We start from the raw sequence: 23487 nt of genomic DNA, 5'->3' as shown, positions 1-23487 counted from the left end.
TCTTTTTTTTTTATATTTCAAAACCTTGTGAGAAAAAGTGAGATCTGCAAAATACTCACTGTGCCCCTTTTTTAAATTCCTTGGGGTGTCTGCTTTCCAAAAAGGGGTAATTTGGGGGGGGGGGGGGGGGGTTGGTGCTATCCTGACATTTCAGGGCTTCTGAAACTGTGATAGGTAGTGAGGACGTGAAATGAGGAAGTTACGCACCTTCAGGCTTTCAAAGTGGTCATTGGATTTCAGGCTCCTATATGTGGCTAGGCTCCTAAAGTCTCACACGTGATATCCCCATATTTAGTAGATGTAGCAGAATGGATTTTGGGGTGTAATTCCACATATACCCATGGCTTGTGTGAGAAATATATAAATTTGTGGGGGGAAATGTGTTTGTCATTTTCCAAAAACATGTAAAAAAAAAAAAAAATATTCCATGGACTCAATATGCCTCTTAGAAGATAGTTTAGGGTGTCTGCTTTCCAAAAAGGGGTAATTTGGGGGTGTTTGTAATGTCCTGGTATTTTAGCACCTCAAGAAATGTGATGAGCAGTCAGAAAGTAAAAGCTGTGTAAATTCCATTATCTATACCATAGTTTGTAGATGCTATAACTTTCACACAAAGCAATCAATATACACTTACTGGGATTTTTTTTTTTACCAAAAACATGTAGCAGAATCCATTTTGGCCTAAAGTTATGACTAATTTTGAGTTTACTATATATTTTTTTATAGCCAAAAGTAAAAAATATAGTTTTTTTTCAAAATGATTTGGTCTTTTTTTGTTTATAGTGCGAAAAATAAAAAGCGCACAGATGATCAAATACCACCAAAAGAAAGCTGTATTTGTGTGAAAAAAAGGACGTAAATTTTGTTTGGGTACAGCATTGCATGACCGCACAATTATCAGTTGCAATAGTGCAATCGCAAAAAGAAGCCTGGTCATTCAGGGGGGGTAAATCCTCAGGATGGCAAGGGGTTAAAGTATACATGCCCCTCCCCCCACCACCACCACTCTTTGAATGGGTTCCTGCGGCCTTCTAGTATTTGTCATGAGGTTATCCAAGGAAGGGAGGCTGCTGTAGCATGACTGTTCGTTCTGGACTAGGCCTAAATTGCAGTGGGAAGTGAAGCCACCGGAGAAAAAAACAGAAATGGCAGATTTGCAGCGCTGAAGGAAGTGCTAGACTCCCCCTTGGCTCTGATGTGTCATAAGTCAGTCCAGGGAAGACTTTGGAAGACTTCCTCACTCTGCTGACTGCTGCTGCATATGAGGTCTGGGGAGTGAATTTTACAGGGGAAGGAGGGAATTTGTGCTGTGGGCGATTTTTAGTTTGATAGATGCTTGTACTAGAAGGGATATTTTTTTAATCCATGTTACTGTTGACCTCTGCACTGTGACGTATGGACTTCTGCACTGCAAGTTGCATACTGCAAACCTCTGCACTCTGTTATCACTGACCCTTAACTCTTTGAATTATTTTTTTTTTTAACTTTTTTTTAATAGGGCCTTGCTTGGATATTTGCTTAAAAATATGAGCACAGTGAACAATAGTGAGCTTTGATCTCTTCCACTTGTTCAGGTAGATCTGAACCTCTCCAGGGTTGCCCACCCTTGCTGTAACCTCTTTCGGTCACTTCCTGTCTACCGTCGCTCACTTCAGCATTGGCTGCACATCATTGCCCTTGGCCAGGTTACTGATTGTATCACTTTGTGTAGTACTGTGTTGGAGCACAGAGTACTCATTTTTCATAGGATTAAAAGGACAGTGCACTCGCTCAGGTGGGATGCTGCTAGATGCAGGGTAGAACATACCATTACAGGAGTCAGTCATGATGAGGAGGTTAGCAGGAGGAACCACTGAGAGCTGCTGGGGACCCAGAAGATCCATAGTTCCTAAGTGTTGGATTCCCTTTTGCACTTCACAAACGATTTCTCAGGACCAGAGAGGTTCAGGTGGCAGGTAAGGTAAGTGTTTTACATTTTTCTTTTACAGGTTTGCATTGATTTCAAAAGTATAGTATAGGGACAAAATCCTTTAATGTAATTAAACATGTGAGCATTTGAGAATTTTACCTGGTGATGAAAACTGAAGTATTTTGAAATTTGCATCGTAAATAACTTACAGGAACGTGTAATTTTTATTTTGCCCCTAAATCCACTTTGTTAGCCAATAAAAGGTATCCCTTAAATACCCAAGGTTTCCACATTGATAAAACAAGAACATTTTCTATGTAAGTGGTGAGCAGAGGGATGTTGTTTGGATGCCTAAGATTGCATGCCTACAGGCTCCAGAGATGGAAATTCAGCCTTGATTGTACTGTGTTTTTACTGGCAATCTCAGCCACACATTATCTCTCCAAATGTAGTGTACTTTACAGCTTGTGAAGTGGCCAGTTCTATGTATTGTACTTGATTAACACATATCAGTTCTGTTTTATATATTTCTGCTTGAAAAGCTGACCCACATCATTTTTTGTTCCCATGGTTTGTTTCCAAAAGTTTTCGGGCTGCCTTCACTTTCAGGCCTCATCTCTAAGACCCCATAGATAGACAAATACCAACACACACCTCTTATATGGCATTAGGGCTACTGCAAATTCCAGATACTCACTTCAACACTGTAAACAAGGGTAAGTATTTCATAACTAAATGTACCCCAGTAAGCCTGTTTTCAAAGGCTCCATACATGCTTGCATCCACCAGTACCACACCCTCATTTCTTTAAAGTTGTAAACTTCAGCCATGAAGTATGAGCAAAGCATATCCCTCTATAGTGTGTACTTGCATCAATTAAGATGACCAAGTATCATTTTTCTTTGCTGCTTTGTTCCTCTGCTATCAGCATGATATACTTCTGACAAGTTTTCTTGACACCAAGAGAAAAATGGTGACAGTGTAGGGACCTCCAGCAGGTTGACAGTGTCAGTTCTGTTCCTGTGTGCTGTATGAATGGGGTGTGTCTCTTCCCTCCAATCCACTCTCAGAACTCTCTTCACTGAGCTCTGCAGAGTGTAACTTCAGCTATCCATCCCCTTTTACCTGAACTTTTTTACTAAACCGCTGTCAACAAAAGTGAGCACACCCCTAAGTGAAAATGTCCAAATTGGGCCCAAAGTGTCTATTTTGTGTGGCCACCATTATTTTCCAGCACTTCCTTAATCCTCTTGGGCATGGAGTTCACCAGAGCTTCACAGGTTGTCACTGGAGTCCTCTTCCACTCCTCCATGATGACATCACAAAGCTGATGGATGTTAGAAACCTTGCGCTCCTCCACCTTCCATTTGAAGATGCCCCACAGATGCTCAATAGGGTTTAGGTCTGGAGACATGCTTGGCCAGTCCATCACCTTTACCTTCAGCTTCCTTAGCAAGGCAGTGGTCATCTTGGAGGTGTGTTTGGGGACGTTATCATGTTGGAATACTGCCCTGCAGCCCAGTCTTTGAAGGGAGGGGATCATGCTCTTCCTCAATATGTCACAGTACGTGTTGGAATTCATGGTTCCCTCAATGAACTGTAGCTCCCCAGTGCCAGCAGCACTCATGCAGACCATGCCACTCCCACCACCATGCTTGACTGCAGGCAAGACACATTTGTCTTTGTACTCCTCACCTGGTTGCCGCCACACATACTTGACACCATCTGAACCAAATAAGTTTATCTTGGTCTCATCAGACCACAGGACATGGTTCCAGTAAACCATGTCCTTAGTCTGCTTGTCTTCAGCAAACTGTTTGCGGACTTTTTTATGCATCATCTTTAGAAGAGGCTTCCTTCTGGGATGACAGCCATGCAGACCAATTTGATGTAGTGTGCGGCGTATGGTCTGAGCACTGACAGGCTTACCTCCCACCCCTTCAACCTCTGCAGCAATGCTGGCAGCACTCATACGTCTATTTCCCAAAGACAACCTCTGGATATGACACTGAGCACGTGCACTGAACTTCTTTGGTCAACCATGGCGAGGCCTGTTCTGAGTGGAACCTGTCCTGTTAAACTGTTGTATGGTCTTGGCCACCGTGCTGCAGCTCAGTTTCAGGGTCTTGGCAATCTTCTTATAGCCTAGGCCATCTTTATGTAGAGCAACAATTCTCATGGCAGAGAGAGTTCTTTGCCATGAGGTGTCATGTTGAACGTCCAGTGACCAGTATGAGAGAGCAATAATACCAAATGTAACACACGTGCTCCCAATGCACATCTGAGACCTTGTAACACTAATGGGTCACATGACACCGGGGAGGGAAAATGGCTAATTTGGACATTTTTCACTTAGGGTTGTACTCACTTTTGTTGCCAGTGGTTTAGACATTAATGGCTGTGTGTTGAGTTATTTTGAGGGGACAGCAAATTTATACGGTTATACAAGCTGTACACTCACTACTTTTACATTTTAGCAAAGTGTCATTTCTTCAGTGTTGTCACATGAAAATATATAATATATTTACAAAAATGTAAGGAGTGTGCTCACTTTTTTTTTTTTTTTTGGTTTATCATGCAGGTTAAGCTGTACCTATTTGTTACTTTGACTACATCTGTGTCTCTTAGGGCTTCTTCTCACAGGTGGCCAGGTTGAGCCTTGTTCTACGTATTTAGGTATGTTTGCTAGCCAGCTTGACTTCTGGTACGTTTTCAGCACTTCTATATCGCTGTATTTTACAGAACAGTAAATTACTATTCCAATCACTTTAATGTATTTTCCTATTTCAAATGACAACATTGGTTGAAATTTATGGCCACAGTTATTTACTTATGTCTGCTTTATTCTTTTAGTGATGACATCACAAAAAAGGAAATCATCTTTGCCAGGGAATACTACAAAGCGTCAGAAGCTTAAAGAATGTGAAAGTCTTTCTGTTACTCCTAAAAAGGGACTTGGTGTTTCTAGCAAAGCTAAAACAAATCTGTGTTTAGCGCAGAAGAGAAAAACATCAAAAGCACCTACCATTAAAGCCATTAAGAACTCAAAAACATCCAAGGCAGAAACTGGGCAAAAGAGAAATACAGTTTTAAAAGCTACCAAAAAAACTGATGTAAAAATTGTGCCTGGAAAGGGTAGAAACCTACGTAAAGCCAAAGAGGTGATTTCTTTAAAAAAGGGTACACAAAAGTCTTCCAGTAGTGCTTCAAAAGCACAGAAAAGGAATCAGTCCAATGTCATAAAAACGGTGGCTAAAGAATCCTGTGTGCAAACTAAAAGTAAAAAAATAACAAAAAGCACTAACAAAAATCCTCCTTTGAGACTAACAAAAACTGTTAAATGTGTGAAAAAGAATGTCGGCACAAAAACCAGACATAAATCTGATCCACAAACTGTAGTTGTAAAGGAAACTGTCAAGAATGCAAACCATTGCACTCCAAGCAAATCTTCACAGAAGAAAGCAAATAAGTGTGATAAGCTGCCAAAATGTAATAAACAAGCTAAAAAGGTCATCAATAAAAAGAAAGCACCAGTTAGGAACACAACTGGTAAAAAATCAGAAGTGGAACCCAAGACAAAAGCACATAAGCCAGCACAAGCTATTCAAAAGTCAACTGGAACATGCAAAAAGGGGTTAAAGCCATCACAGCCAATTCCACAGCAAACAATTCCTGTGGTGTCCAAAAAGAGGACTGAAGACAAAACTAAGCAAGGCTATACAAAAACTGCTGCAAAAAATTCTAAAAAACCTACAGAGAAGATAAAAAAAAATTCAGAAGCTAAAAGTGAAACCGATTCAAAACCGCTTAAGAGAACTCGCCCTCTCAGCAAAGCAAAGAACTCTGTAAAGTCTGTCCCCAAAGGTACTGTAGAGAAAGAGATTACAGTTGGTAACACATCCATTTCTTGCAAAAGTTCAAAACAAATGTTAGATTCATCCTTGAGTAAAAGAGTATCCTGTGAAGGCAAAGTTGTAAATATTTTGCCATCCGCAGCACCATTAAAACGTAAAAGGAACACAAAACCTGGGGACAGCACAACCAAAAGTGTAGCAAAAAGGCAAAAGGTTGTCCAATCAGAAGCCAGTAAGAAAAAGGACACATCCACTGAGGATGATCAGATATCTAAGAGAGTTAGTATCTTGGATTTGTGCAATCAAATTGCTGGAGAAATAGAGTCTGATACAGTTGAAGTTGTTAAAGGCCCAAGTTCTCCAACTAGTCCTACTGAGGAGAAGAATAAAGATGAGAAAGCACAAAACCTGATAGACGTTTCTCCACCCATTGCTGAAAAAAGTCAAGTCAACCAATTGAAGCGGTTCTTTCCTAGCAGAAAGCCACTGCAAATGAAATGTAAACTGGAGAAGAAAACAAGCCCAGGAACAAGGAATTCCAAGTGGAACAAAATCAAATTAAAAAATAGCTTTGCTCAAAATAATTTACTCCGAAAACGAGCTTTGCTTCCCAGTCTTGAGTTGATTAAGGCAAAAATTTCACAAGGGCGACAGTCGGCTTCTGGCATCCCTGTTTCTGTAAACAGCAGAAAATCTGATACAATAACGGCAATGGAGAATAAACAAACCAAACCTCCTGTTTTACAAAAGGTAAAAGACAATACTACTCAGATACCTGGAAGTGGAAAGATGTTGGAGAAGACCTCTGCAGAGAATGGCTTCCTAGAAAACCATATAAAGCAGGAGCTTGAAGCAGCACTTGATGAGGTAACAATGTGGTTATTTATGGCTTTGCCTTTGGAAAATATTGTAAAGTAGGTTTGATAACTACCCACTTTCTTCCAATTAGGAAACTTATTGCCTGGCCCTATATTCTGTATAAAGGTCAGTCCACTTGTAATTGATATTTGGCTCTGTATGACGATTAAAATACAAAATGTACTTTTATTTCTAAGCTACTCTAAGGCCTCGTTCACACCATATGTGCAAAAAAACAGATGGAAACTGACGCACAGATTTCACTTGCAGAGTTATCAATTTTCATGTGCGGCTCAATGAATTTTACACAAGTTGCAGATTCCTGAGCAGAAAAAATCTGCACATGATACTAGTGTGGTGGTGTGAATAGAGCACCTGGAGAACAAGTGATTTTGTTGTGCCTTTGCAGAACGTGTGCAGAAAAACTGACGTTTCTGCACCGTGGTGTGAACAAACCCTAAAAGGTAATGCTTCTGTTGTCTTCCAAGGCTTGCACCCTGCTAGAGAATTTTTGAGGAGGTTCCTCTTCTTGTACTGCAAAAATATGTAAGCTGATGTTCTAGACTTCTCTTATGATAATACAATTCATGATGAAATCTCCACTCTACAGATAGCTCCCCCACTTAACACCCCATGTCCACAGGTACATTCAGCACTACCTTTATTCAACCCTGCTACTACAGACAAGGTTGTCAACCTTTTTTCTAACACCCACCTAACCACCTGTCCCCTGGACTTTATTCCCACTTAAATACTGCGGTCACCCACTGGCTCTTTCCTACACTCTCTTACTCACATCTTCAATATCTCCCTCTCTTCTGGCATTTTCTCCAACTCTCTAAAACATGCACTAGTCACCCCCATACATAAAAAGTCCTCCTTGGACTCCACCAATCTTAACAACCTACGCCCCATCTCCTTGCTCCCCTTTTCCTCCAAACTCCTCGAATGCCTGGTCTACAACCAACTGAGTTACCTCATTAAAAATAGCCTTCTTGATCCCCTTTAGTCTGGATTTCGCCCTCAAAACTCCACAGAAACTACTCTCCTATAAATCACAAATTATTTACTAACAGCAAAAAACAATGGACACTATTCTGTACTCCTATCTCTGGGCCTTTCAGCTGCCGTTTTTTATACCGTTGACCACCCTCTGCTCCAACAAAAAAAACTTTAGTCCCTTAGTATCAATGACAATTCTGCTTCCTCCTCTTGGGGTCCCCCAAGGTTCTATTCTTGGACCTCTCCTCTTCTCAATCTACACCTCCTCCCTGGGTCAGCTGATAGCCTCCCATGGCTTTCAATATCATTTATAATTTCCTCAAGCTCAATCTATCCAACACCGAATACCCCCCCCCCCCCCACGTGCCCCTTCCCTGACTTCTCTGTCAAGATCAATGGCACAACCATCAACCCATCTGCGTATGCCAGGATGCTAGGTGTAATCCTGGACTTAGAAGTCTTTTTGGCCCCACATCCAATCACTTTCCAAAGCTTGCCATCTCAACCTCCGCAACATCTTCAAATTATGCCCCTTCCTAACCAGTGACACCACAACTCCTAATTCTCTCCCAGGTTAACTCTCGCCTTGAATACTGTAACTCACTCCTCATTGGCATACCTTTACATAGGCTTTCCCACCTCCAGTCTGTCAAGAATGCTGCTGCCAGGTTCATCCACCTTACTAACTGTTCAGTATCTACCAATCCCTGCAATGGCTGCCACTCGCCCAACAAATTACATTCAAAATACTAACAACTTACAAAGCCATCCACTACTCTGCCCCCAGCTACATCACCAACCTAGCCTAACTTTTCTGTTCAAAGAAGCCTAATCTGCCTCCACCTAACATCTGTACGTGTATTTTCTCCATCAGTTCATCCTCCACAATTATTACCTTTTTTGTATCACTTGACCCTTCCCTTTTAGATTGTAAGCTCTAACGAGCAGGGCCCTCTGACTCCGCTTTTATTGTATCTGTACTGTCTGCCATCATGTTGTAAAGTGCTGTGCAAGCTGTTGGCACTATATAAATCGTGTATAATAATAATAATGTAATAATGCCAGTCGGTTGTGATGCTGAACCAATGGCTGTTGTCATTTGAGTCACTCCCCAAAACAGGTATGCAGATCAGGAGTTCTGAATTGCAAATCAACATGCTTCTTTTGGCTCAGTGACTCAAAGGGTTTGATTCACTAAAGCTGGAGAGTGAAATATCTGGTGCACCTGTGCATAGAAACCAATCACCTTCCAGTATTTATTGTCAAAGCTTAATTAAACAAGCTGAATTTAGAAGCTGATAGGTTACTATGCACAGTTCCACCAGATTCTGTGTGCACCAGAGACTTCCATAGCGGCTAACAGTCTCCAAGAAAGTATGCGTTGGTAGGCTAGTTATTGCTCACTTCTCACTAGAGTCTCCTTTTTCTTTCTTTTTTTTTAACTCCTCCGTGACCACAAAAATTTAGCATCATTGGCTAATTTAACAATAGCCAAATAGCTAATATGCCAACCTCAATAATTTACACAGTTGTTATATTAAATGATCTCTGATATAACTCCATCCCTCACTAGCTAATCACTTAACTAAAATTTAAAAAGTAAACAACCAAATCACAGTGCTTATGTGCAGGCTGAAGAGGACCCAGTGATGAGGTTTATAGAAGCAAGGTTGTACAAGACCACACAATGAATATTTTATGATTGTGGATGAAGAGTATCCTCCCCCTTCCTTTAGATTGTAAGCTCCACGAGCAGGGCCCTTATATTCCTTCTGTACTGAAATGTATTGTAATTGTACTGTCTCCCTTATATTGTAAAGCGCTGCGCAAACTGTTGGCGAAATATAAATCCTGTATAATAATAATAATCAGACCTGGTGTGCTGCACTCAGTTGAGGCTGTGTTTAATAAAGGACAACTTGTACCAAAGGTACAGTTGCCCTTTAACCGCTTGCCCACTGCCCTATAGCAGAAATACTGTTGCAGGGCGGCAGGGTTGCGCAAAATCACGTACGTGCGTGTGTGATTGGCATTTCCGAGTAGGGAGAGCACCTTCTTACCCGAGCTGTCATTGGCGGCTAGGCTTGTCAATCACCAGGTCCCAGCCGGAGATTGCACGGCGGCACTCGGCGATCGCCATGCAAAGCTGACTGGGAGAGACCTGTGTGTAAACAACACAGTTCTCTCTCCTACCAGCAAAACATGCTGTTTTGTATTTCTTTGCACAGCAGAGAAATACAAAACATGTCTCCAAGGTAAAACACACACTGCACACAGTTAACGCTTTGATCGCTCAAGCGTTAAGCATATGTTACTCAAGCAAGCTAGGAATTGGAATAGGTTAAAATAAGCTAATTAAAAGGACTGCATAGTGTTTTTAAAAAAACCATTGAGAGAGCTCAAAATCCCAGGCTTAAATAAAAAATAAAAAACCTGACAAAGGTTTGACTCATTCATTCTGCCTGATCTGTTCAGTTAGTCATATCCTATACAGTGGGGAAAATAATATTTGATCCCCTGCAGGTTTTGTAACATTTGTATCGTGGGGGTTCTTTCTTGAAATTTGGTTGGTTGATATTCTATCTCGATCACTTAAAATACACATCTGATAAAAATGATAGGCCCTTCATTTCTTTGTAAGTGGGCAAACTTACAAAATCAGCAGGGGATCAAATAATAATTTTCCCCACTGTAGCTTTCCAATTAGAAAGCACTCTTTGAATTAATATATTGCCGGCATTTTAATTGACCTTTTTCTATTTTAATTAGCTTGTTTGTTAATGGATCACTCTGTCATTCATTTCTCTCCTTTTCTGAGACCTGTACTTTAAATTGTTTCTGTTTTTAAAATAATAATTGTATTTGTCATCTTGGCTTGATAGAGTTTCAGATTACATTTGGATTCAAGTCCTGAGAATTCTCCAATGAAGAGAATCCAAGTGTCTTCTTCGCCAGAGCTCAAGCCATCAGTCACTCAAAGTAAGTGTTGTTTAACTGTACATATTGGCATGATATAAGTTAAAAGGTACTTAACTGCTTCCCGACCACCCTATAGCAGAAATACTGCTACAGGGTGGCACAGGTGCGCAAAATCGCGTGTGTGTACGTGATTTTGCATTTCGGGGTGGGGGGGGCGCACCCTATACGTGCCATCGTCAATTCCCTGTTTATTAACAGACCTCCTCCCTGTGGGCTCAGACACACTGCTCTGGATGACTGTGCACAGCCATCCAAAGCAGTGTGCTTGCAGCGAAGCACCAACACACTGCCCCCCAGTAAAACACTTCTTGCACACAGTTTACCCTTGATCGTCCCTCATGTTAACCACTTCTTGCCCAGTGCCATTAGTACAGTGTCGGTACTTTTTTTTTTTTTCTTTAGCACTGATCACTCTATTGGTGTCACTGGGGATGTCAGTGACACCAAGTCAGTTCCCCCCCAGAGTCAGAATGTCGCTATAAACAAAAAAGACCGAAAATTTTGAAAAAAAAACAATATTTTTTACTTTCGGTTATTAAAAATATATATAGTAAACTCAGTAATAAATTTAGGCCAAAATGTATTTTGCTAAATGTCTTTGGTAAAAAAAAAATCCCAATAAGTGTTTATTAATTGGTTTACAGTAAAGTTATAGCGTCTACAAATTATGGTGTAGATACTGGAATGTACGCCATTTTTTTGCTATACTGCACTGTGCTAGTTTAACTAATAATTGCGGGGTCATGCAATGCTGTACATAAATGAAATTTGTCCTTTTTTTTTTCCTCTCAAATTAGAGCTTTCCTTTGCTGGTATTTGATCACCACTTAAACAACCAAACCAACTATGGTATGGATACTGGATTTTTTTTCTCACAAGTTTTTGGAAGATGACAAAAAAAAAGTATTTATTTATTTTTTACACAAAGTTATCAATTAAATGGTATATTGCTCACACATGCCGTGGGTATATTTGGAATTACACCCCAAAATATATTCTTCTACTTCTCCTGATTCTACATCATCTGGTTGTTGAAGTCCACCCTTCCCATGTTAAGGTTATAGTCGTGGACACAGAGGGGCTTCTTAACAACACCAGCTGCCGTGGAAATTTGGATGGTCTTGTCTGTGTGAATGGAAGACAGCACAAAAACATCCCGTTTTGTCCTTCCACTTCACTGCGATCAATTCTTCGTTTATCAAGCAGGCTTTCTCCCTTTCTAAGACTGGTATTTACAAGCCGTTGGGGAAGCCCCGGCGATTAGGTCGCACAGTGCCACGTGCGCCAATTCCAAGATTGTACAAATGTCTAAATAGCGGCACTCTTGTATAAGAATTGTCCACGTATAAATGGTACCCCATATGGAAAAAGGGTGACACTAAGTCCAAAACTATCTTGCCACTGTTCCCCATGTAGTCTGGGCATCCGGGGGGCTCCACAAGGCTATCTTTTCCCTTGTAACTCTGAAAAATGTATAGCCTGTTGCCCTCTGATACATTTTGACCCCATATCTGGCACACTTGCTGGGGAGACATTGTTTGAATGCAAGGTGGCTAGAAAAATTAATGCAGGACTCCTCACTGCAGATGTTTTGCTGGGGAGTATACACATCTGCAAATCTCTGGTTAAGGTGATTTTACAAGGGGTCGAATTTTGTGGAGCTGGTCATATTCAGGGTCCTCTCAAGGATGACAGAGTGTATTGTCATTGAAATGTATAAATCGCATTATATTCTCATATATCTGCCTGGCCATGGCAGCAGAGAACACGAGCATATGATGAATCGGGTCATGTGTATAACTGCTATAAGGCACATGTTAACCACTTGCTCTCCTGAGGACTTACCCCCTCCCCCCTTTTATGACCAGTCCATTTTTGTGTTACGTCGCTACGTTATTTTAACTGACGATTGCACGGTCATGCAACTCTGCACCCAAATTAAATTTACTTTTTTTCCCACAAATTGAGCTTTATTTCACTGGTATTTGATCGCCTGTGCTTTTTTTTTTTTTTTTGCGCTATAATCAAAAAAGAGAGCAACAACTTTGAGAAAAAAACTATATTTTGGAGTTTTTGCTATTAAACATGTCTAGAAAAAAATTTTTAAAAATCAATTTAGCCTTAAATTTAGGCCAAAATGTCAAAACTAACTTGGTGTCACTGACACACCAGTGACCCCAATACAGTGATCAATGCTAAAAAAAAAGCACTGACACTACTAATGGCACTGGGCAGGAAGGGGTTAATGTGAGGGGCGATCAAAGGGTTAACTGTGTGCTGGGAGTGTTCTACTAGGGGGCGGGGGTGTTTTTCACTATAAGCACACTAATCGGGATGGCTGTACTGTGTACAACCATCCCAAGCAGTGTGCTCGAGCTGATAGGGAGGAAGATTGTTTGTAAACAAAACTATTTTCCTCCCCGTCGGAGATGCTGGGTAATCACAGGGTGCTGGTGGGTAATTACCAGCTGGGACCCGGTGATTGACCTCCTCGGCCGTGGATGGTGGTGCGTGTAGGGCGCGTTCGCGCACCCCCTACCCAGTAATTCATAATCACGTGTGTATATACACGTGCTTCTGCGCACAGGTGCCGCTATAGAACGGTCCTTAAGCGGTTAACTGATTAATAAAATAACATAAATATATGTTCTTTGTTTGTGTTACTGTTGCAGATTTTCTCTTGCTTCCTGTCTAGTAAAATTGTTGTCGGCAGGACAGGTAGTAGTCTTCACATACTTTACTTTACTTTAAATCACCTTAACCACTTGCCTATCAGGCACTTATACCCCCTTCTTTACCAGGCCAATTTTCAGCTTTCAGCGCTGTCACACTTTGAATGACACTTGTGCGGTCATGCAAGATTGTACCCATATGAAATTTTTATCATTTTTTTTGTCATAAATAGAGCTTTCTTTTGGTGGTGTTTAATCGCTGCTGAGTGTTTTACTTTTTGCGCTATAAATAAAATAAGTGCAAAAAATTTGAAAAAAAAGTTTTTCTTTATTTCTATTATAAAATTTTGCAAACAGGTAATTTTTCTCCTTCACTGATGTGTGTTGATGAGGCGGCACTATTGAGGTGGCACTGATAGGCGGCTCTGACTGGCGCAACTGCTGGGCACTGACTGGCGGCACTGGTGGGTGGCACTGGTGGGTGGCACTGCTGGGCACTGGTGGGTGGCACTGGTGGGTGGCACTGCTGGGCACTGGTGGGTGGCACTGCTGGGCACTGGTGGGTGGCACTGCTGGGCACAGGTGAGTGGCACTGCTGGTCACTGGTGGGTGGCACAGGTGGGTGGCACTGCTGGGCACCGATCATCATGGCACTGATCGTCAGTGCCCTGATGATCAGTGCCGATCCCTGATGATCAGTGCCGATCCCTGATGATCAGTGCCGATCCCTGATGATCAGTGCCGATCCCTGATGATCAGTGGCGATCCCTGCTCTGACAACTGCCGTTTCTCAGCAGTACTTTCCTCACGCTCTGACAGCGTGAGGAAAGTGCAGCCGAGAACTGCCAATTGCATTTCCCTGTGATCAGCGTGTCATTGGACGCGGCTGATCATGTGGTAAAAGGCCGCTGTGATTGTTTTTTTACTACATTATGTGATCAGCTGTGTCCTGGGTCGCGCAGGAGAGTGTGTTCTGGGAGGTCGTCATATGACGGTCTCCCAGAACTGGCCAGCCGCAGTGCAGCCGTCATTCAGCTATCTGCGGTCGGCAACTAGTTAAACATGTAACAAATTATTAATAGATGACCTGTACAACATAAAAAATATCATAAAGTGGTTTGTGAAAAAGGATGCTTAATGATCATGGTGCATATGTAATGGTTTTCTATTATTACAAATTAGGATAATTACATGGCAGACAACATTTTCAAACATGGCTTACGTTCCATCCTTTAATTCTATAAATTAAAGTCATTCTTGAGGACAGGCAAAATATCCCTGACATAGCTCCTATCTCTATTATTGCCCACATTAAGGGCTTGCCCTTCCTGCCTGGTTCAGTAGAGTTATTTCTCTTTTAACTGCAAAATGTTCAAGTGGTAATCTTTAGTGATTGCCATGGTGTGCTTACAATTCTGGGACACAAATCATTCATCACTACTGTTTCTGAGAATATTAAGAGCTGAAGATCTACTAGGAATGATATGTCATTTTATACCATCGCAGATTTAGATTCGCTTTAAGAGTGGTTTAAAGTAGAATTCCAGCTGAAGCTTACAGCAATTCGCAAACTGCAAAAAAAAATATTCTGCCTGCAAGTTAAGGACATACTATGAAAGACTTACCTGAAAACAAAGCCCTCCAACGGAGCACTGTCATTGCTCCCTGTGGCTTTCTTCTTCACTTGGTCTTCCTTCCAGGTTCCCGGGCTGCGGCCGTTTGACTCGCCGGGCAGCGGTGATGGCACTCCCATGCATACGCGTGGAAGTCTTGGCCGCGGCACTGCTCTCTCAACAGATGGCACGCCATCCATTGAGAGTGTAGTGTGCATGCCCTGTTGACATCACTGGAGCTGCTAAAGTGAATATCTCCTAAACGGTGCACATTTAGGAGCTATTTACAGTGCCTACAGGTAAGCCTTATTAAAGGCTTACCTATAGGTAAAACAGGAAAAAAACTTTACTACCACTTTAACACCTTCCCACCTGGCCTATAACTGTATAGCAGATTGATGGACAATGGATGCCTTCCTTTAATGCCATCCATTGTATGAAATTGTGTTGTTTTGCTGTGATTAGTCATAGCGATCACATGGTATAGTCAGGGCCAATCACAGCCCATCAGTACCATGTGATTCGCTTTTGGCCAATCACAGCTAATCACAAACATTTCATTCAGTAAAAATGGTTGCTTATATCAATAAAATGTGTAAAATAAAAAAATCTTGATCACTTCCCCAGAGTAGTACAGTGTTACTATGGTAACACTGTATTGCTCTGCTAACAGTGTAGAACAAAAAAAAAAATATATATTTTTTTAATGTAAAACATTTTTTTTTCCCTGACTACCACCACACCAGTTATATGGTCATTATGAAAAAAATTACAACTTCAATACCTTGGATGCTCTATTTTCCAAAAAGGATCATTTGGGGGATATTTGTATTTTCCTGGCGTTTTCGGCCCTCAAGAAATGAGAGGCTGTGAGTGCTTGATAGATTTTCAGATATAAATACCACAGTTTTTGGACTTTTCCTACAGACTAAATAATATACACTGATTTGGGTTTTTTTTTTTACCAATGAAATGTAGCAGAATACATTTTGGCCTAAATTTGTGAAAGGTTATTTGCAAAATTTTATAACCGAAATGAAGAAAAGCATGTATTTTGGGGGGAAAAAACATTTTTTTTTTTTTTTTTGTTCATTTAGCAAGAAGAAAAACTCAGTGGTGATTAAATACCACCAAAAGAAAGCTCTATCTCTTGTGGGTACAGTGTTGCATGTCCACGCGATTATCATTCAAAGTGTGACAGCTCTGAAAGCTGAAAATTGGCCTGGGCAGAAAGGGGGTCAAAGTGCTCGGTATTGAAGTGGTTAACTAGTCTTAAAAATGCTCTCCCCCCCCCCCCCCCCCCCTCCTCACACCTGTATTAACTAACCTGTGTAAAAAAGATGTATGTACCTGCCTGTTTTCACCCCCCTCCAGGCCATTCACATGATCTCCTACAACGTCAACCAGGCTTGTCTTTGTAAAGCGCTTTGAGAAACTACCTTTTAAAGGCACCATATAAAATAAAGATTATGTATTTATTGGAAGGAATTTAAGTGAGACAGCCGGTAAACAATCTTTCTTTTATTTTTAATGATGTTACATCCTCCCCGTTCAGGAGAAGCTCTTTTTGCACTATTGTGCCAATTTGTTTTTGAAAGTCATTCATAAGGAAGGTGAAATTTGTGCAGAAATATGATAGGTTGTTGATCTATTGAAAGCTCACATATTTAATGGGGGAAGGGGTTCACTTGATGGTGAAGTTGGCTTTTAAACCTTTTGTAGGGTTGCTGGTGGTAGTGGTAGGCTTCATTCACACAGGGTGTACAATATCTTATGCCCCTGCAGTGTTTACCTCTACGGGGGTGCACAGGTGTTCCATGCATCCCATGGAGTCAGTCCCACGGTTCAGTGCTTTTGGAAATTGATGCAAAAGTTGAAAAGCTTCCTTTTTAGTGCTGAAAACTCTGGCAGGAGGTTGGTGATAGTAATGCCAGAATTAAGAAGAAAGAGGTGTTGGTCATCCCTGTAAGCAGAGATCTTGTGTTGGTGAAACCCATGTTGATCCTTATGTCTAGGTGTGATCTGATACTCCTCAGGAAAGGTTTCAGAGTCAAGATGCAAATGATAGGGAAGAGGCGGCACCCTGATGGTTCCCTTTTGCTAATGAAAAATGGTTCAGAAAGGTTCACATTTATTTGTGCTGAGGGGGAAAAGTATTAAGGCTAGTGGTCCACTCCTGACAGTCATTCTTTAGGAATACTGTTAAATGGGAAGAGTCGTAAAGTTAATGCTGTATCCATGAGTGACATTCACTTTTTATAAGTGGACCATTCCGGAGGAAGTAGTTCTTGAGGAATCGGCTAAGGAGGAGCTTATAACATCATCTCACTGCCTGGAATTGACATTCATACTTGCCAATTATGGATGAAGTTGGTTGGTTCATACTTGTGAAACAGCACTGGTTTGAAACTGTTCTATGTGAATGCTCTTAACTGACTTTTGTGTAAAGCTGTTTTTTGCACCATGACTTTTTTTTCCTTGCAGACTATGCTTGCACAATTTAATTCTACAGTTTTGTGTTTTATTAGTGAAGAGATAAAGATGTTGTTTTACCCATTAACCACTTCTTGACCACGCTATAACCAAAAGACAGCTACAGTCCAGTTCTGGGAGGGCATCTGGAGACGCCCCCCTGGGGCGTGCTCTGTGATCGTAGCTGATTAGTGATCACGGTAAAGGGTCAATCACAGCGTCCCTTTACCATGTGACCAGCTGTGTTCACATTATAAATAGACTTGTCAGTTATTGGCAGTCCTTTCCTCACGTGCTGTCACTGAGACGGTAACTGGCAAGTGGCACAGGATATTTACAGTGATAATCAGGGCACTTTTTTTTTTTTTGGCAAAAATAAAGCCAGTGGTGATTTAAATACCACTAAAAGAAAGCACTATCTGTCTTAAACAAAAAAACATTTTAATATGGGTACAGTGTTGTGTAAATTGGTTACTTAGAACGTGACATTTAAGAATATAAATATGGTCATATTTTTGAATTGAAGAACATCGAAAACATTGAAGTAAAACTGAACGTTAGTTCAGAAGTGAACCCAGTAGGGGTCTGAATAAATCAGTCAAAAGAAAAAAGTAAATAATACGAATAAGAAAGACCCTCCACATCTACATCCTAATAGAAAACAAATTTTCCCACAAGAATGCAATAGCATTAAAAAGCCAGGTGATAAGCCAATACCTTTTTTTTTTCTCCATTGTAAACACACCAACTAGGGAGGTAGTCGCATGCAGTCCAACGTTATCCCAGGTCTCCCCCAAAATAGATCAGGTCTGTTCCAGTACCCTATGCTCTCATACTGTGCTCCCAATTGAGAACCCTAATGCAATAGATTTAACATTGAACACTAGAGAATGTGTGCATTCTGGTTGATCCTATACCAACACACAACCGCTATAGTCCTTTATCTCAGGATCTTGAGTATTATATTCAAGAAGGAGCTTGTCCTAAAACTAAAGTCCCATCAGATTGGGACACAGTACCTTCTGCTCCATTTTTAGACCTTCCTCCAAAGGGAGCCCAGAAAGGGAAAGGAAAAAGCTAGACGAGGTGGTCAACGATGTAAGAACAAGCAAGAAAGAGAGAATAGACTAAATAGTAGTGAAAGTACCAAGATTTATAATTTATCTTCCCACCCTCTCACTGGAGCGAAACTTTCATTTATTAAGAAAATGTTTAAGTTTTGCCCCTTCTGTGGGACCTAATAAATTTGGACTTTTCAAAGATCTAACTATCTCTGACAAGTAAAAGACATTATGCTATAGAGTCGCACATTACAGTTTCAATAAACAGTCCTGCCTGTGATTCTCCCTCCTAGTCGAATGACAATGAAATCATTAATATATTAGAAGAACTATGGACTGGGGGTAACATGGGCAGTCAACTTTTTAATATTTACCTATATCCTGAAGTGACACACACACAGGTTTAAAGCAAAATCAACCTTTTTTCCGACACAATCCAAGGGTCCCTTTTTTATTGAAACCTTTTACCAGGTTGTGTATTGGGATTGTTTAGTTTTTGTGTGAAACATCAGGGAAATTAGCCACAAGAAATATTTCATGCTGGTAACAAGGCTTTGAAGGAGCTAGAGACCAATAGGAATATTGTTATAAAACAAGCTGATAAAGGGAGGTAGTCTGGTGGTTCAAGGTGGGGGTAGTTATTTAAAAGAATCACGTCTTCTTCTTTCTGATTCTGGGACATATATTAAGCTGACAGGTGATATTTTACCAGGATGCCATATGGCTCTGAAGACATTGGTTGAGGACGCCTGAAGAGATGGAGTGCTGGATAAGAGGGAGAAGCAATATTTGCTCCCCTCTATGTGCAGTACCCCCTACTTCTACCATCTCCCTATAGTCCACAAATCGTTGAACATCCTTCATAGTATCCAGCTCCAATAGTTTCATTAGTAGCCTATCAACAAACATCGACGTTTTTCTCCAACCTATGGTCTGTCAACTTTCATCTTACATTAGAGACTCAGGTCATGTTATCAAGGTTCTAAAACAATATACTTCGGAAGATGGATGGATATAATTGAGCATGCTCGGATGTTTCCTCATTATACACCTCCGTCCCCCATAGAGTTGGCTTATTAGCTTTACAGCATTATTTATTTAAGAATACCAACATGAATTTGAGGTAGGCTCCATTTTTAGTGGATGGCACAGAGTTTTGACTCAAACACAATTATTTCACCTTTCTAGTAAATTCTATTGGCAGACAAATGGGACAGCAGTGGGCGCCAACCTTGCTCCGGGGTATGCCAATTTGGCAATGGGCTGTTGAGAAAAACAATATGTTTGGGCCAACAATCCCTTCACTAGATATATAATTTTTTTTTTTTTTATGAACGATACATCGACGACATTTTGATTATCTGGGATGGTGGTCCAGATGTTTTTTCGGCCCATTGCAATTCCAACTCCCTAGGCTTTGATTGACCCAAATACTATTGTCTTTTGGACCTAGAATTGTCTCACAAAGATGAGGTTATATGTACTAGCAACCACATTAAACCAACTGGGTAACTCTTACCTCCGTTACTCCAGGTGTCACCATCCGGCTTGGAGAAAGAACATCCCTAGTAGGCAATTCAATAAACTGAGGAGGAATTGTTCAAAACTTGAGGTGTACAGAGAACAAGGGGAAACATTATCTAATATTATAGAAAAAGGGTATACTCCATCTTTAGCTTTTGATAGATGCCAAAATCCCTGGGATAACACAACAAATATTTCCAAAAATCAGAATCATAACAAGGTGAGATTTGTTACGGGATATAGCAACCGATATTGTAAGATCTCCAAAATTGTCTGTAAACTTTGGAACATCCTTCAGCTAGATCCTAAGTTGGCTCCCATCTTGCCCCCAGCTCCCTATGTCACTTTTAGAAGGGCACGCACATTAAAAAATATTTTGGCCCCTAGCAAATTGCTAGGACGAAATGGGAGTAACATGGACATTCGGTCCTATTTTGATCATAGGACTGGAGTGTTCCAATGTAGAAAAATAGGATGTCTGACATGTCAATTTATTAAGCATGGACACTCTGAAATAATAGACAACAAACGGAATTGTTTTCAGATAAAACAGTTTATAACTTGTGCTACAGATTTTGCAATATACGTGCTATTTTGTCCATGTAACCTATTGTATGTGGGCCATCCCCTATGGAAACGTTAAACGATAAACATAGCATCCCTCTGCATTTTCTTCAAGCCCATGGCAAATACTTTGCTTGCCTGGAGGTCATGGCCATCGAGCACATTAAGGATAGATTATTGAGATATAATGAAAGGTTCCTTTTTGGATATAAAAATTAGGTTCCTTTTCCTTAAATGGTCTAAACGACAACCTTGAGATCTATAGTTTTGTCTGAATAATGATTGTAAATTTTTTGCCTTTATTTTTATTTAATTTTTTTTCCCTAAATAACTATTGGGTGAATATATTCCCTTTTCTTTCCACCTTCTTTTCGTGTATTGTGTTTTTATAATAGTTTTAATGTTAATTTTAAAACTTTTCTTATTTTATGATTGGGGGTAATCGCTCATTAATTGTGATGTTTGTACATGTACACATTTGGTTTGTGCGTTTCATTTTTAATATGACTGTACGTATTCATTTATTCAGGGAGATTTACCAATTATCTTGCCACATAAGTTAGTATTTTAATTTGTCTAAGGTTATTTGTTGAAGGATCTTTTATAAAGGCAGTGGTAGAATATCACGATCATGCTCTGCCCCTTTGCCTGCCATTAGATTGGGCCCCTTATATAAGACAGCTAGTTGCCACAGTTATATATGACTTTACAAACCGCATGTGAGCGAAACACGTTATTAAGGTAACTACCTTGCTTGCGGTTCAGCCTTATCCTTGGTGGCCAACTTTCGCTTCCTCCCAGGACCCGTGACGACCGTTCCGGTGCGCCGTGGTCCCCGTTCCCGTCAGTCTGTTTCCACCCATCAAGGAATTAGCTCTGCACACACCATCTACTCTGGTTCAGGGGCTTCTACGGCCCAAGGTGAGCGGATATTCCACCACGGCCGCAATTGGGCATTTGATACTGCTGTTATTGGATGACAATACTGTTCTTTTACTGGAATAAATCTATAACTTTTATTGGAGCATATTGCTTGGTCATTACAACAACAAGCCTATGTCATTGAGTGCTGTTTCTCTGAACTTCATTTATCACTGTTTCTAGTGTGGCATCAGCAGCTGAGGATTGTTTGGCTTTCAACAGATTTGGGGTTTTAGTGCTTGGAATTCTTGGTTTTTATTGTACAGTGTTGCATGACCATGCAATTGTCATTAAATCCTGAAAGCTGAAAATTGAACTGAGCAGGAAGGGGGTGAAAGCCTAGTAGTACTGAAGTGGTTAAGGGGGCACACAGTTTTACTCAATATGATGGTTTGTATGCTGCCACCTTAACTTCTTGCTGACCAGCCACTGTAGAAATACGGTGGCAGGTGGGCACGGCTGGGCAAAACCACGTTTTAAAACGTGCATTTGCAAAACAGGTAGGGGGGTGTCTTTCCCGCCATTTGTAAACGCTATAACTTTCACGTAAACCAATTAATTTACACGTATTGTTTTTTAAACATGTCGCAGAATACATTTTGGCAGAAATGTATGACTAAATTTGATTTTTACATTTTTTTTTCTACTGGACATGTTTTATAGCAAAAAGTCCAAAATATTGTATTTTTTTCCTCAAAATTGTCAGCATTTTTTTTTTATAGTGCAAAACATAAAAAACGCACAGATGATCAAATACCACCGAAAGAAAGCTCAATTTGTGGGAAAAAAAGGATGTAAATTTCATTTATGTATCATATTGCATGACCGCACAATTGTCCGTTAAACTAGCACAGTGCTGTATAGCAAAAAAATGGCGTAAATTGCAGTATCTATACCATAGTTTGTAGACGCTATAACTTTCACACAAAGAAATCAATATACACTTATTGGGATTTTTTTTTTTACCAAAAACTTAGCAGAATACATTTTGGCCTAAATTTATAACCAAAGGGTTATCAAATACCACCAAAAGAAAGCTCTATTTGTGTGAAAAAAGGACGTAAATTTCATTTGGCTGCAGCATTGCATGACCGCGCAATTATCAGTTAAATTAGTGCAGCGCCGAGTAGCAAAAAGAGGCCTGGTCATTAAGGGGGGTAAATCTTCAGGATGGCAAGTGGCTAAGGTGAGGACCTGCCTATATATGTTGGGTTTAAACCCCAGCAAATCCAGGTTGCCATCCTTCCTCCCTCTTTGCATTGTCTGAATCAATACAAAGCTTTCCCTGATTAGACATGATGAAGAGATGGCATTCTCTGAATGGTGCCTGTCCTGAGTGACTGACCTCCTGTATTCACAACACGTCAGACTGGCCACACAACACGTCAGGCTGGCCACTCAGCACAGGACCCAGAAGCAAGTGGAGATCACTGGAGTAGCGGTGTCTCCTTCAGTGATTTCCAGCGGCATCGGCCAGGTCTGGAATATACTTGGTTACATTGGTCCAAGCTGGCCCAATGTAAATATATATAACATGCTGATGTCTGGAATTATTTGATTTCCCCCATTTTGGTTGTACTGTTGGTAGGAAAACAAAGTATGAAAGAAAACATACCTAAATGATTATCTGGAGTTAAATTTAAAACGCAAATTCTATAATCTTTCACACAGTAGGTGACAGGGACTGCAGCGTTAATAGTTGATTTTTAAAGGTTTTGAGATGCTGATTCGTATGATCAATGTAAGTGCTTAATAAATGAGATGTGAATATTGAAATCTATTTTAGGCAATGATCACAAGCAGCTGACAGACCAGATGGCTGCATCTGCTTTGAAAGGGTAAGTGTTAAGTCTGTACTTTAATAGTTTTGTACCGCACTCGTGATGCGTGGGTGTTGCTGTAGCAGTATGGCAAGTGATGAAGCTAAGTATTGTGAAAAATAGGCTGTTTTATCTGGCTGCTTACAGATGCATTATTTTTTTTTTCTTAAAAAAAAAATGTTTTGGTGGATATAAGGTGGTATCAAAAAGTTTTGAGACTAGTTTTGTATCATGCGAA

The 23487-nt window shown here is 40.5% G+C and overlaps 1 protein-coding gene across 1 annotated transcript in view; it reads left to right on the top strand.

Annotated features, from left to right (window-relative positions):
• ESCO1 (establishment of sister chromatid cohesion N-acetyltransferase 1) overlaps positions 1-23487 on the top strand; it is a 42408-nt gene that overhangs the window by 5244 nt on the left and 13677 nt on the right. The window contains exons 2-4 of the mRNA XM_089678347.1: positions 4763-6630; positions 10506-10602; positions 23216-23267. Coding sequence (XP_089534473.1) covers positions 4765-6630; positions 10506-10602; positions 23216-23267 — 2015 coding nt within the window. The 5' untranslated portion in view covers positions 4763-4764. The remainder of the gene's footprint in view (positions 1-4762; positions 6631-10505; positions 10603-23215; positions 23268-23487) is intronic.

Source organism: Staurois parvus, unplaced genomic scaffold, assembly GCF_062004578.1.
Source record: "Staurois parvus isolate SC_StPar_1 unplaced genomic scaffold, SC_StPar_1.0 ptg000015l, whole genome shotgun sequence".
Taxonomy (NCBI): domain Eukaryota; kingdom Metazoa; phylum Chordata; class Amphibia; order Anura; family Ranidae; genus Staurois; species Staurois parvus.
The sequence above is the reverse complement of the archived record's forward strand: the minus strand, read 5'-3'. Positions and strand labels throughout refer to the sequence as shown.